General features: G+C 48.9%; 4 protein-coding genes across 4 annotated transcripts; 2 read left to right on the top strand and 2 right to left on the bottom strand.

The window, feature by feature from the left end:
* Positions 1 to 163: 163 nt before the first annotated feature.
* Positions 164 to 2,512, bottom strand: KY384_008530 (uncharacterized protein; the record flags this gene model as incomplete). Its single annotated transcript, XM_044817019.1, has 1 exon — positions 164 to 2,512. One exon carries the CDS (start codon positions 2,510 to 2,512, stop codon positions 164 to 166), a length of 2,349 nt encoding a protein of 782 aa, XP_044666384.1.
* A 1,033-nt stretch (positions 2,513 to 3,545) lies between these two features.
* KY384_008529 (uncharacterized protein) lies at positions 3,546 to 4,684 on the top strand (the record flags this gene model as incomplete). Its single annotated transcript, XM_044817018.1, has 3 exons — positions 3,546 to 3,622; positions 3,674 to 4,206; positions 4,260 to 4,684. The coding sequence occupies 3 exons, from the start codon at positions 3,546 to 3,548 to the stop codon at positions 4,682 to 4,684; spliced, it is 1,035 nt and encodes a 344-aa protein (XP_044666383.1).
* A 508-nt stretch (positions 4,685 to 5,192) lies between these two features.
* On the top strand, positions 5,193 to 6,392 carry KY384_008528 (uncharacterized protein; the record flags this gene model as incomplete). The annotated part of the gene is made up of 3 exons (XM_044817017.1): positions 5,193 to 5,527; positions 5,569 to 5,764; positions 6,135 to 6,392. The coding sequence occupies 3 exons, from the start codon at positions 5,193 to 5,195 to the stop codon at positions 6,390 to 6,392; spliced, it is 789 nt and encodes a 262-aa protein (XP_044666382.1).
* A 245-nt stretch (positions 6,393 to 6,637) lies between these two features.
* KY384_008527 (uncharacterized protein) lies at positions 6,638 to 10,675 on the bottom strand (the record flags this gene model as incomplete). Its single annotated transcript, XM_044817016.1, has 4 exons — positions 6,638 to 7,551; positions 7,603 to 8,238; positions 9,139 to 10,536; positions 10,591 to 10,675. 4 exons carry the CDS (start codon positions 10,673 to 10,675, stop codon positions 6,638 to 6,640), a joined length of 3,033 nt encoding a protein of 1,010 aa, XP_044666381.1.
* Between the last annotated feature and the right edge of the window lie 3,737 nt (positions 10,676 to 14,412).

The raw sequence follows: 14,412 nt of genomic DNA, 5'->3' as shown, positions 1-14,412 counted from the left end.
GACTCATCTGACCATGCGCTAGCGACAGGGGTCGAAGTACTTGGTTCAGATAGCCTTTGAGGGGATCAGCTTGGTGGAAGCTTGAAGCCAACACTCTGCGAATACTTCCCAGTTTGTTCGCCAATGGTGAGCTTATCGAGGTTGCAAAGAGCATTCGAACGCCTCACCCTAGCTCATCGTCGCTAAGAGCACCGCTATGCAGCTGAGGAAGATCAGGAATCCGCGGCTTAGTGGATGAAACTTCCTTCTTTTTCACTCTCTTGGTTGATAATATCGGAGTACTGAGATCGTCATCACTCCCGTCACACAACATTGAAAGCGAAAGACTCGCATGAGTCTTGGTCTCGTTGACTTTTGATTGCGAGCCCGGAAGTTCAATGGGATTGATTTGGTCCTGGCATTTTCGTGGCGTTCCGCTACCTTTCGACAGGAGAATCGCGGGCTTTGGTGTCGATGGCGCATAGACTTCGGCCTTGGTAGGTATTGGTGCAGGAACCCGGACGACAGGCCGCTCGCACAGCTCTTTGTAGCTTGAAGTCCGTGTATTAGCGTCTACAATATACTCTTTAACTCCAAAAGTTTTAGATTTGAAACCCTCGTTCGATAGGCGACGTTCAGATTGCGAAGGCTGTGAGTCAGGTATTTCTTGGGTATTGGTTGATTTCACGTCAATTGTCACGAGTTTTGAGTTATACTTTTGGATTGGCTTGCTGACTGTGTCGATTAAAACATCGTGTGGGATGCTTTCGCTGTCAGGTGTCGTTAGGTCGATTAGTGGGATTTGTTCATGCTGTTGCTGCGCCAGGTTACGGCCACGGCCCTTGAAATTGCTACTTGGAGTGTGGCGTTTGACTGACGAGGAAGTTACTGGTTGATCGAACTTTTCTTGACGTTTCGATGAGGCCACTTTGTTCCGAATGTTGACTAGCGATTTCCTCGGAAGGTGATTTGGCCGCGATGTAAGCTGCTGTCTTTCGCAGGCTGGAGAAATTCCATGGTCCTTGATCACGCTTGATTCTCGTAGGATATACTGTTTTCTTGGTATTCGTTGCATCGAAGGTCTTGGAGAGTCATACAAATTACCAAAGTCAGATAGTGGGTCCGAATACAGATCGTCGGGTGGCGAGGGCCAGAGGACTATTGGGTCACTGTCTTGGATCTCTCTCAAATGATCAAGACCAGAACTATCTTGCTCAAGATCTTTTCCGGACTTTTTGCCCGAAGAATTTGGAACGAAGCTCGAGAGATTTCCTGGACGTCTATGCATAGAGTCCATGTCAAAGTCAGGGACCTCCCATATATCTGCATCGACATCTTTGTCTGAGCGAGAAATTACGCCATCGCGATATGAATGAGATTTCTTAAACTTGGATGGCGGTGATAGATTGCCGAGTGGTTGTGGTAGGCCTGCAGGATGCATGATGTGAGGTATTTCATATGGAGATACATCCTTATCGACGACTTCTACGTGGTGTTGGGTGTTCTTAGAGGGTTCGCAGGCTGATTCATTGACCTTATGCTGCGTAGAATGCTCATCGCTGGGATCATGGGCCTTCTGAAGGCCTTCTGACTCGGCGGAAAACGCTGCCAGTGACTGCTCGGTCTGGCCGGGAAAATACTTCACCAACTCACTGAACGGCATTGTCGTGTATCGCTTCAGATATCGAAAGGCTTCTTGCTGTGATTGGGTCCAAATGGGCTCAATCTCAGCCTCGAGATGGGTTCCACTATGGCTTGCCGGGCGAGACCTAACTCTGCTTGGTCGCACATCCCAAACAGATGATATCTGCCTCCAGTCTCCGAGATCTACATTTCTCGCCTTGACCTGAATCGGCGCAGGTAAAGTCATCCTTCTGTGAACGGGTCTATTCTCCATTGCTCCGTCCGGAAGTGGAGGAGCCTGCCACTTTGGGTCTCGCGCATTCCTTCGCTCTCGAATAAAAGCAGCAGGGTTTCCACCAAGGTTGCTCAGCCCATTGGGCAAGGCGGAATGGTGCCCGCCTATTGCAAGCTCATCTTCGTCGTCATAGAGCGTAGGTACGGAATCCGCAAGACCCTCGCCAAACAAATTGTGTAGTTTTCCGGGATCCTTGATGGTACTGCCGGCGTCATGATCATTGGAAAAGGGCCCTATCGTCTCGTCTGCCAAAGCATCGTCATAATCTTCGACAGATGAATAAAGTGACGCCTCCGAATGCTCGCTGTCTGAGAAACCGCAGTTGGTATCGATTTCCAGATCTTCAATCCCTGTGCCAGCATCCGCTTCATATTTCATTCCTGAAATATGGCCATTGTCCACCACGACACTTCCAGTCTCCAAGTCGATCTCATCCCCAATGCCATCAAAGTCCCTTTCATATTTCTCAAAGATCGACTCGAAGATCGACTTCAAGCGATTGTCGTTCTGCTCTCTTTTCTTTCGCAGATCGCCACCTGATGTATCATGTTTCCCTATTCTCCGCCTCTTGGTCGGTGAGCCGTCGAGCTCTTCGGCCGCAAAGACCGTTGCCATTTTCCACAACTGTTGAAGCTCGCGTGCTATCGCGAGACGCGTTTTCAAAACATCGAGATGTCAGATGCGCATACCGGATGAACACTGCGCACCACTAGCACCATGAATCTTACCAGCCGCGCGCGTAAATTCGGATTGAGGCTATGCATTTGATGGACAACTCACCAGCCGATCAGGTGTTGAACCAAGTCACATCATTCATTGCACTGGATCATTGGATCATTAGATCTGATACACGCAGTACATCATGTTCAACACTTTTAAAAGTCTCTTTCAATTTGCCCAACACTCCGTCACCGACAATATGGTTCGCTTTTATCAAAGTAAAATTATTGGTGAAAATCTCGTCCGACTACAATGTAGTCACGATCGCTTGCAAATATCATTATTGTTCCTAGACATAGTAGATATGACAGTGAAGTTATGTCGTGCGTTGTACAGGCCCGACTGCATTGATAAGGTAATAGCTAGTGTCTACATCATTCATCGCGTGTTTCATCGCTTGGCTTTCGGTCTTCGAGTCTCGCTCTCTTTCTGTCAGCACAAGCCTTGGAAAAGTCTGCTCGATAAGTTTCTGCTTTTGTACGTAGACTATGCCTGATACCTCTTGCTGAGCCCTGGCAAAGTCATACAGAGTCAAAATATCAATATATATTATCTTCCATATAATTGCTTGCCCTTTTCACCATTTTTGTCAGCAGCTGAAAGAATGTAAATTTTGAACCCTGCTGATTGCATGTTCTGGATCACTTTTCCTTATTCGGCTGCTTGAATCGTGCGACGCGATAATGAGTGACTGATATCATGTTTTGTATTCGTGGTGTGTGACAGTGAAGTGAATTCTTACAGTCCGCTTCCTGAAGTTGCTGGGAAGGCCGGCCTGAGATGTGAACATGAGAGCAAATTCTTCCACAACGCCTCCGACTCCTAGCAGACTCAAATGCGATTATCGAGTCGATTCTTGATATCAGCTTGGATCGGTTACAGATAGATACCAAAAGTTTGATTACTTCGACTACCTGAAAGACTCGCCATGTCGAAAGGCAGTACAAAATTCCAACCACTTGACGACATCAAGACTATTTTGATCACTGGGGGAGCTGGTTTTATGTAAGACTTTGCCGACTACTCTAACGACCGCAAAGTACTTACCAGCCTCAGTGGGAGCTGGGTTACGCGACATTTGGCCCTGGTTTACCAAGAGTCTTATAGAGTTATTTGTCTCGACAAGCTGGACGACGTTGCTTCAATGCGCAATATCGAAGACTTGCTGTCTTTGCGCAACTTCACGTTCGTGCATGGCGACATTACATCCAGCGAAGATCTAGGTAGGGCCTTTAAGGAGAACAACGTCGATTGCGTCCTGCATTTTGCCGCTTTGAGTCATGTCCAAGACTCGTTCAAAGATCCTGTGGCTTTCAACGTGAACAATGTCTGTGGCACACTCACTCTGTTGGAAGCAATTCGAGCTTACGGGAATGTCAAACGTTTCATCCATGTTTCCACCGACGAGGTCTATGGGCAGATTGAAGATGATTTTGCCAACGAGAGCCAGATTCTGCAGCCGACGAGCCCATATTCTGCCAGTAAAGCAGCTGCAGAGATGCACGTGTTGGCGTATCAAAAGAGCTTTGGGTTACCGGCTATCGTTGTGCGGAGCAACAACGTGTACGGACCACATCAATACCCTCAGAGTAATATCAACTCATCATTTCTCACGCATCGCGTTTTGCTGACCGCAAAATAGAAATTATTCCCTTGTTCATTCTCAAAGCGATGAAGGGAGATAAATTGCCTATCCAAGGCAGTGGAATGCACTCTCGGCGCTATCTATACGGCGCCGATGCTGCGGATGCATTTGACACGATCCTGCACCAAGGATGCTTAGGATCTACCTACAACATTAGCTCTACCCACGAACTGAGAAACATCGACATTGCTTTCAAAATACTCTTATTACATGGGTTTGATGCCAGAGACCGCCCCAGCGAGTACATTGAATGGGTCGCAGACCGACCTTTCAACGACAGCAATTACAAGATCGATGACAGTAGATTGAGAAATCTGGGATGGCAGCAGAAGACCGATTTTGATGCGGGTTTGAAAGTCACCGTGGAATGGTATCAGAAGCACGCTCAAAATTGGTGGATGAGCAAGCCAGTACCTAATTGACGCCGTGGCCAAACTGCGCTATGAAGTGTGAAGGTATCTTCTTGAACGTGAGCGGCACGCGTCAGTTGATATACTATTGGCAATACTGTAGAAAAATACGGGATAAAGTGGTCGTTGTATGAGGATCAATATCCTACTGCAGAAGACCTCTGGCCTCTCACAGGTATGAGAGCCCACCCTAGCCAAGCTGGATATCTTGGTTACGTACAGTCTGAAGATAGAATCTGCTCTGAAGCAAGCTTTTTCAATAGTATCTCAGATCCTGTGCAAGAAAATTGTGGTTCAGTACGCATGTGTCGTACAAGGATTCCTTGCAAGTGGGACGCTCATGACAATCTCTCAGGAGATTAAAAGGCGGTGTGAACAGCAAATTCACTTCAAGTAAACCCTCAACGTCACCAGATTGTTACTTCTGCCCTTCGCACTCTCTTTCATCCAACAGTCAGCAGGCTGTCATAGCATCGCAGAACCTAAGCATTCGAACCTGACAACTTCAACTATGATAATAATGGCACCACCAGCGCCTCTCAACTCTAATCCCCAATCTCTCGAAGGTCGCGTAGCATTGATTACAGGGGCTTCCTCCGGTCTCGGTCGCGCCATCGCTCTGCTGTTCGCAGCACACGGGGCAATGTTCATCGTCTGCGCAGATCTCACACCCGATGGTCCAATTACAAGTTCCGATACAAAATCCGATACAGAAGATGATCTGCCAACTGCCGACTTGATCAATCGACGCCATGGGAATGACAAGGCCATTTGGACTCCGACGGATGTTCGAAAAGGAGAGGATATTGCCGATGCTGTGGAATTAGCCGTGTCGTCTGCAGGCCGGCTTGATATGTTCGTAGATCTTCACACAGATTCTACACTAGTCAGTGAAGGGAGCATATCGTTGACCGGCAGAGCAGCATGATCAACAATGCCGGCATCGGCGCCGAATTCTCCAAGATCCACGAGCTCGACGAGAAGGTCTGGGACAATATGATGTACGTCGTCTCCACCCCTACATTTATCCTTCACTTGTCCCCAACTCTCCCCTCTCCATTCTTGTCTCTCCCCTCCACCTTTCAGTTGAAGGTGAGCCTCCCCATTGACTCACCACAGAGCCACCAACCTCCGCAGCGTCTATCTCGGCTGCAAATACGCCATCGCTCAATTCCTCCAACAAAAACCTCTCACTCCCTCTGGGAGTCGTGGCTGGATTGTCAACACAGCTAGTACACTTGGTTTTGTTGGGTTGAAAGACGGCGCTGGTACCCAACCACTTCCAATCACAATTGATATCCTCACGCCGAAAGGCTGCTGACGTGCTTGAATATAGCTGGCTACTGCGCAGCCAAAGGCGGCGTGATAAATCTCACGAAACAAGTCGCTGTCGATTACGCGGCGGATAGGATCCACTGTAATGCTGTTTGTCCTGGTTGTAAGTTTGCCTCGTTCCTATTAGTTCCCCCTCTCCCCATCCCTCACCTATCATGCTCCACTCTATCCACATGCTCACATGCCCGAAGTCCTCCGCACACCAATGTCCAAACCCAACATCGAGAGCCAAGAGCTCAGCAAGCGATTCATGGACGCGACGCCTTGGGGCACCTGGGGTGAGGTGCAGGATGTTGCCAAGGGGTATCTGTTCCTAGCGAGTGATGATGCGGCGTGGATCACAGGGGTCGGGCTGCCGATTGATGGGGGAATGTTGGCTATGTAAGAGGGAAGGGACTTGATGGAATTGGAGGAGTTGTTATATGGGATGGGCGCCTTCTAACTCATAACTTCAAGTGGAGGACAGGATGCTCTTTTCATAAGAAAGGACAGAGCGTTTGAAGGGTAGGCGCACAGGAGGGATTGGAATGAAGACAGTAAAGAAAAAAGGAAGAAGAAGCAGTAAGTGCAGCACGCATGCAATCCTCACACGTCAAATCTCAAACCCTTCATTTCAATCCTAATCCAACATCATCTCTGTCTGGCAACATAATACCCCTTAATTCCCCTTTCCACCCTATTCACATGGCTTGGGCCAGCCTTCACCCCGGGGGTACGGACATCTCCAGGAGACTCCAGTCTCGCCACATCAACCTTGCCCTCCACATACGCCCCATATGCTCCGTTCATAGGGCCCTTCATATCCTCTTCTGCCCACTCTTTACCTTCCAGAATCTCCCATTCCGAGCCTGTCCTCTCCGCCAGCAGCATGGTCTTCACCCGGTCGATGACTTTGACAGGATTCGCGAGTCTCCACTCACGCATGTATTCTGTGCCGCGGGAGGCGCTGAGGAAGGCATAGGCGGAGCCGTGGGAGAAGTGAGGTGGTGGAGGTGGTGGAGAGGTGATGTCTTCAGGCTTTGTAGGGGTCTTGGTGGTTGGGGGCTGTGGAGGATTCTGAGCAGAGTTGGGGAGGGTTTTGCGTGGGGAGAGTGGGGAGACGAGTAAGTCGTATAGGTTCTTTCCTATTGCACAGACTTCGTCCCAAGACTTCGTGCCGATGTCTAGACCTTGGGTTCGGCATAGCCAGGCTATGTCCCATGCTAGGAGAGTAATGCCTTCGATCACGTATGCGTAGTCGCGAGGGTTGTCTTTGGCAAGATCACAGAGTCGTTTGATTAGGAAGAGAGGGCGGGCTCGAGGCTGGTTGCTGTGGTCAAGGTGACGAGAGGCAACCGGGCTACTCTTTTTGGAATGCGGTGGTGTTGGTAGTATTGGATCTTTTGTGGTGTAGGAGACGTTCGGAGACAGAATTGTAGGGTCTGGGTACTTCGAAGTAGGAAGGAGGATTTCGGCGGGAAGCTTCAGAGATAAGTAGAAAGCGGTCATGTAGACCAGGTGTGCGATGTGGGAGAGACACGTCGTGACTTCCTCCGGCTTGATACCTTCATGCACGTTAATATTGTTTTCCTAGACCGTATGCAGCGGAAGCTTACCGTTCAGCTCTCTGAGATCTGGAATGGGAATGTAGCCTATCATGTATATATCTCTAGAGCGTGAGCTCTTTTGTTGCTTGTGTCGTTGGAGAGCGAACAACTCCGCCATTTTGAAGCAACGAACCGATCTTTCCTTCATGATACGCTGATTAAGAAGCTCCCAGTCTTGAGATATTTGTGCAATGTCCTCTTCGAGTGCGGGTTTCCCTTTAATTTGTCCTCCCTTTAGCTCTTGCCGAGCGGATGCTTGATCTTTTCGACGTCGGACCAACAGTGCTTTTCTTTTGGCGATATTTAACTTCATGTGCTGTATTTCTCCTCTCAGAGCTTTTACCTCAGCCATGATGTCTTCCCTCGTGGTGTAGGAACGATCTGTCTCTGCTTCAACCTGCTCGATTTTCCACTCAGGACTGAGCTCAGAGCTTGTCTTCTCGCCATGCTGTGGATCTGTAGTCTGTTTTTCGACATCCTTCTCTAGGCCCTCGTTCTTGAGCAATGACTCGGCCAACGCAACCCGAGGCTTGTAAACCGCTAGTTGAGCGCAGAGCTCGCAGTTGAAGGGCAATCCACTGGTTGCAGGCCGATGGCAGATCTCGCAGTGCATACTTTCTTTGCCGACGGTCATGAGTCTGTAAACTTAAAACTGAATTGCACAAATCCATGATTAGCTTTTACGGAACACCGTTGTTCATGCTGAATTGCCCGGAGGTGTGACAGTGCTATTGACTGGAGCCACCGGAGTTTGTCATCTCCCTATTGCACCCGGACTTCAATTATCATCTCAATGACAGGCTTTCCCCTTCAAGATGTTTTTAAAAATATAGATTGACCGGTATACGGAGGGCATGAGCTGCCTGATCCTTTCATCGCAACCTCGAGAGTCACAAGCTCCTTTATCGATAAGACACGGAAATGGACTAGCCCATTCCTCCTAGAGATCGGCGGTACAATACTCAGTCGTGATGAAAGCTGCGTATGTGCCTTTCCGCGAACCCTCCAAACTGCCCCACAGCAAATTAAAAGCGCTTTTGTTTTTCTCCGGACGCTGCGATAGTCCAACATTAACAGCTAGTAAGCATCGTCAGGACTGGCTGCTCGCGGAGAGCTCACTCAATCCTATGGTTTAGGTCAGTACTGCTTTCTATTTTCTTCTGATTTCTTCATGATGAAAACACAACCCCAAAAATCTTTAGGAAGAGCCGGAAGAGGCATGGCAGCCTCTACAGGACTTGGTTCTCCAGGCTTCTTGTATGCTGTCGTCGATGCTTAGGCGTGGGTCCCTGAACGATTCTATTTCATGACTTCATTGATTCTATCGATTGACTCTCTGAGTGCTAACCAGTTCGTTAGATTAGGACTGCTGGCACAGGTTGGAGTTTATGTTAATGCTCTTTCTCGGGAGCAGTAAGCCTGCCCTACGATTCACGACAATTCAAGGTCTTCGAGGTTCTTGTATAAATACTTTGCATTTGGGGTATCACTTTCTTTCAGCTCTAGAATCTATCACTCTCCCTGCTGCCGCTAATAGATATTTACAATTCGTCAACGTGAACTTGCAAGCTTCGGTCCACTCCTTGTCGTTAGTTCCATGCAGTTTGATGCTCACATACGCTTTCGTATCACTACCGATCTTGTCATTCTTGATGTTGTACGGTATTTTCATGGCTTCCATCAACCTCGTGGACGGAGCCTCCATATCAAGGTTCTCGACATGCTCGTTGAGCTGACGGACGCATTCAAGAAACGCTACCATAGCAGCGTTGATGTTTCTATGATAGAGGGCGGCACCTATGGGTACATCGCCAGAAGAACACAGCTCAAGCTTCGTGGTCGTGGTCGTACTCCTATCATGAGCCGTTGTTGACTGCCCTTCTCTGAATAGAGAGTTTTGGGGCGATGCAATTTCTTCCCTTTCGATGTATGATGTGCTTCCCAGAGGTTTGATTGTATATCCACGAAACGTGAAACCAAGTTTCTCCGCTACTGTTGCTAGCAGTAAGGCCGCGTAACCCCAGGCTGCATTGATCTCAGCCCAGTCTACTGCGTATTTCTGTAGACGCCCTAATCGCAATCCATTGATCGTCGCAAAAGTACCGTCTTGGGTGATGTGTAACGCATCATTGTAGACGTTGGTGCGCCTCAACTGCTCGAGCTGTTCCGCATCGTGTTCGTGAGCTGCAGTCAAAGCATCTCGCTCGTTTTGAAATGAAGATAGCTCCAAAGCAAAGGCGTTCCGCTCCCTCCAGAATGTCTCCTCTTCTTCGTCAAGGGACAGCGACTCTGCCTCTAGGTTTGCTATTTCCTCGTCCAGGTCTGCCTTCTCTTTTTCCAACGCCTGCAATTCAGCAAAAGCTTTGACTTCAGCTGCTTTTGACTCGGCCAGCGACTCTTCTGCCTTTGCCACCTCCTCGGGTGTTGGTGCTGAATTGTTGAGGCCCTTGAGGAAAGATATGTAGGCATCCCGTTCTCTCGTCGAACTATCCAACCGCGTCTTCAGTTGTGTCAATAAGATCTCCGTACATTCCGTGCATATGGGATGATCAATATCTGAACGGGATGAGAGGATCTCAAAAAGTCGTGTGGAAGCCTCAATAGGATCGACGACGACGTTATTTGCGTCGTCTAAGTCTGCTTCCTCCTTCGTTCCTTTAGACGCAGGATCATGTTGTCCGTCGCCGAGTTGCTTCGATGATGCCCTTCGTGCTGGCATCACTTCAGACTCTGTGAGCAGAGCAAAGGACATGGATGGGTCGTTCCGAGTCGAAGCTGTCATCGACCTCTCGGCGGGGAAGCTCTGTTGCGCAGCAGGTATCGTACGCTTGAATATCGGTGCCGATGCATTCTTAGTGGCTTCATCATATCTTTGTTTCCTGTCTTCTCCATACGGCAGTCTAGTGGGCGTTAAAGAGGTATCGACTGTTTGGCCAGTGGAGCCTGAGGCGTGCTTAGCATGACGATGTGGTATAGATCATCAGGGGTTTCACTGACCAACGAGTAAATCGTAAGAAGCAGGATCTAGATCCTCGAGTGAGCTATGGAGCTTCAAGGGCGAACGACAATTCTGGCAATTCATGATAATGATTATAATGATTTGGGGAACGAAGCTCCAATCTACTTTTCAGCCTTGAAATGACGTTTAGGCAGTCGCTAAGGGCTAGTTCCAAGCGCCTCGGCCCCACAGTGACAGCCTTAAAGATCCCTAGGATTTGCCAAGGAAACGGCTATCGTGACTACTGTTCTTCTCGACAACCCCGTGCCATCTTAAACCTGTAGAACCCCTCAATATGCGGCACGAATCTAGAACCGCTGGCGCGCGTGTGGCACCGACACTGTGAACTGCTTCCTGAAGCAGTACCCGTCTCAGGATATCCAGTCACATTTCTCGATATCGTTTTCTTAAGATAACATGGAGGTTTATTATTGCTTGACTAGGATCAGAAGTTCCGATGATTGCGGATGAATTGTTGACTACACAAATGCGTGGAAAGCAGCTCCATCTCAAGTAACCGGGAAAGGAAAGAAAGCTGTGATGGTCTGTCGGTTTTGTCCATCCCAAGACGCCACAGGCACAGGAGCAACCGGTTTCAGCTCAGACCATGAGTTTCCCGTGACAAGTAAGTCAAAAGGTAGGTTCTTGGGAGGAGAATGTGATGGCGACCGTATTTGGAGCATGAGGAAGGGGCACAGTACCTCTCGCTGCACCCTACACGACATCTGCTGCTCGCAGCTTCTACACAGAATTTGGCTGCCTACTGTTTCCTTGCCTATGTATTCCTACTCTATCCATCATCACTCATGAGTGATCACTCTCCTTGATAATGGTTCCAATACACGCTCTTTTGCCGCAGGTGGTATCCTACTTTCTCCTTTTCACGATGCTCCTTCTCTCCGCCTTCGCAAACGTTCTGCCCCACAATAGTCATCTCTCTCTTCCCCACCATCCGCGGAAAATTCTGTCAGACCGCGAGATCCGCTACACATGCTCCAATCCGGCCTTCACTCCTGTTCGTCATCCCCTTTTCTCCTTTACCTTTCCCACTTTCTTCCTCTCCGAACTCCTTTTCAGTCTCTCCCAGTATCTGCCAATTAATCCTCCCCGCATCCAGGGTGGACCAGGCGCCACCAACGGTATCTGCGCCTTCCTCACCCCGCAAGGTCCACAAGGCAGCACAACACGTACGCCAGGCTTCTCCCTACAAGCCGGCGGCGCCTGCACCTACGAGGGCGGTACACCCTGCAAATGCCCTGACTACGCACCTGACACTGCGCCGGGTAGCTGTCTGACAGCGTGGTGTTATGGCCCCAATAGCAAGGGTACGGATGGGCACTGGTTCTGTCATTGGAAACCAAGTGCCACTTCCCGTGGCAGTGCCGCGAGAATGAAGTGGCCGACGGAGGATGATATAAGTTGTGGGAATCAGTGCTATCCTTGCATGTTCAACAGCTGTGTAAGTTCCCTCATTTTCTCGTTTACTGCTCGAGGTGATGAATGTGGGTCGGGCTGATTATCGAGGCGTAGGATTCTGCGATTGCTGCCGCCGGAATGGGGTCAATTGATACAAGTTCGACGGCCTCGGCGACTGCAGAGACTGCCTCCGATACTGCTACGTAGGATCCAGTTTCGCTCCGGAGGAATGCGAGTGGGAGAACGAGGTTATTGTGCCTTGGATGTTTCTGCTGGTCGGGAAAGACTTTTTGAGCCCTTTCAGGTAAGGTCTTACTCAAGTATTCCAAATAATGTCTCTTTAGGTGATACATAATTGCAAAGTTGGTAACGTCCTTTCTTCGGCGCGGTTCTAGCGTTTGTGGGCAAGATTTGATGAATTACCAGCGATATGAGCAAATCGACCGTTTGGCTCCTTTAAGGATCAAACTGACTATTCGCTAACCATTTTGATTTCCAACCTAATAAAGGGACCAAAGATTTGATGAACTCATGGCGCTTGTATGAATCAGTAGTACTTGGAATGGTTGTGGTTATTGATGATTGGATCAACCCAACTGCTACTAATTGAAAACGATCTCCAAGTCAACTCTTAAGATATTAAAGTCTCCACTGGCAGTCCATGATGATTCGAAACTAAAATACTCGCAACAGCTGCCTACGTTGATTCTGGCCATCGCAGCCATAATCTTAAGTATCACCAATTCATTATTTCACCCGAGCTAGTGAACTTACATGCGAGACTGAGAACCCAGATACGACTTCCTATCGTTGACGGACTTGGTAAGCAAATTGAGAATCAGTTGTATATGTTCAACATCGCGCTTTGCAGCAAGGAGATCTTTTGGAGCATTCTTCAACCTGCTATATTACCAGAGAGTACCCTGTATGGCGAGGACGACGTCGCCTAGCGCAATCGGAAGAGACATGAAACGTCTCATTTATGCCGCCATATGTATTTCAAGTGTCTCAAGTGAGAAGGAGGAACGAGAGTCGAAGACTTGTCGCAAATATGAAGCGTAATGAAGCAGAGACTGAACAAATCGACGAGCTTTCACAAATACTCCATCGTGGCTGAATTCGATGCGCCTTGCGAAAATTCCTTCGGCTAGCCTTGCAAGGCAGACTCCTGGGAACTGCATACTGGTATCCGCCGAAACGTTCAAACAAGAGCAGCCACTCTACGTCACCACGCAAACACATTTCCAAATAAGTCGTCGTCGTCGTTGTCTCTCCACTACCCGCAAAGGGCTGAATGGTCTCTTATCTTTTAGGAGGAGGAAACAGCGACGAAGAAATGATATTAAAGAAAATAAGGTGGAAATGGGGATGAGATAGACATGATCGCATAATCTTAAAAGCCTGCGATTTACACTGACTCACTTGACATGCCTTCTCATGCCCAATTCTGACGAAACTTGTGCCCTTCGCTCGTTCAGGGTCCATTCGACGTGGCCACCAGTGGCTGCCTTGGCTAGGACAGCTTGATGAGGCGACTTAAAAGGGACACATTCTTGTTTAACGTTGAGACGAAAGAAATGCAGTGAGATCTTAGATCTCAGTATGAGCGACGTCGATGCTCAGAACTGTTCAAGTATGATGTTTGATAGAAGGAGGAGCCATACGAGACCGCGGTCATGACTTCTTTTGAATCAAACGGGGTCTGACCTACGGTCCATTTGTCTGGGCAGTAGCTTTTTAGTTTCGAGCCCAAAGCGCGTGCGAGGCAAGTGGAAGACCAGGTGTCTCCTCTTGCTTGCTTTCAGTCTTAGCCGCATGTATATCCACACCGACAAAGCAAACCCCAGAGCCATTCAATGAGAGGCGGCATCCAAAGTCATTCAGCTTCTGCTGCTTCTCTCGCTTTGTATCAGCTTCACCACTGCAGATCTCCCTCCCAGTCTCACACGCAACGGCGTCGAAGACTTCTGGGGATGATCTTTGGTAAGCTACAAAGCCGTCAATTACGTCCCAGCATGCGGCGCACTAAGTCTGATGGATAGCAAGACGTACACCTGTATCCAGACTGGGGCGACGTAGAAAGCTTCCATGGGCAAACACAACAAGACCACCGCCACATCGGCTTTATATGATTACACCGGCGTCATCGGCGATGCTCAGATTGGGACTGGAACACCAGCCTGCATGTGCTTCTCCCAGGGAGAGCCATGGAAGATGGACATGTGCGTCAATGTCTTGTGCGATGGTAAACCGGAGGGTTGTTGGACTTTGCTATTGGGAGATATTGCTGGCGGAACATTTGTGTCCAATTCGAACAAAGCGCTTCCGCAATGCGATCAGGTCGATGTCGCGTCCACTAGTTCTTCGGCTACAGACCAGTGCAATGCCTTCACGAACTAGTGATG

The sequence above is a fragment of the Bacidia gigantensis genome, assembly GCF_019456465.1.
Source record: "Bacidia gigantensis strain McMullin 20006 chromosome Unknown contig_295, whole genome shotgun sequence".
Lineage (NCBI taxonomy): Eukaryota > Fungi > Ascomycota > Lecanoromycetes > Lecanorales > Ramalinaceae > Bacidia > Bacidia gigantensis.
This window is presented reverse-complemented; position numbering and strand designations above follow the sequence as displayed.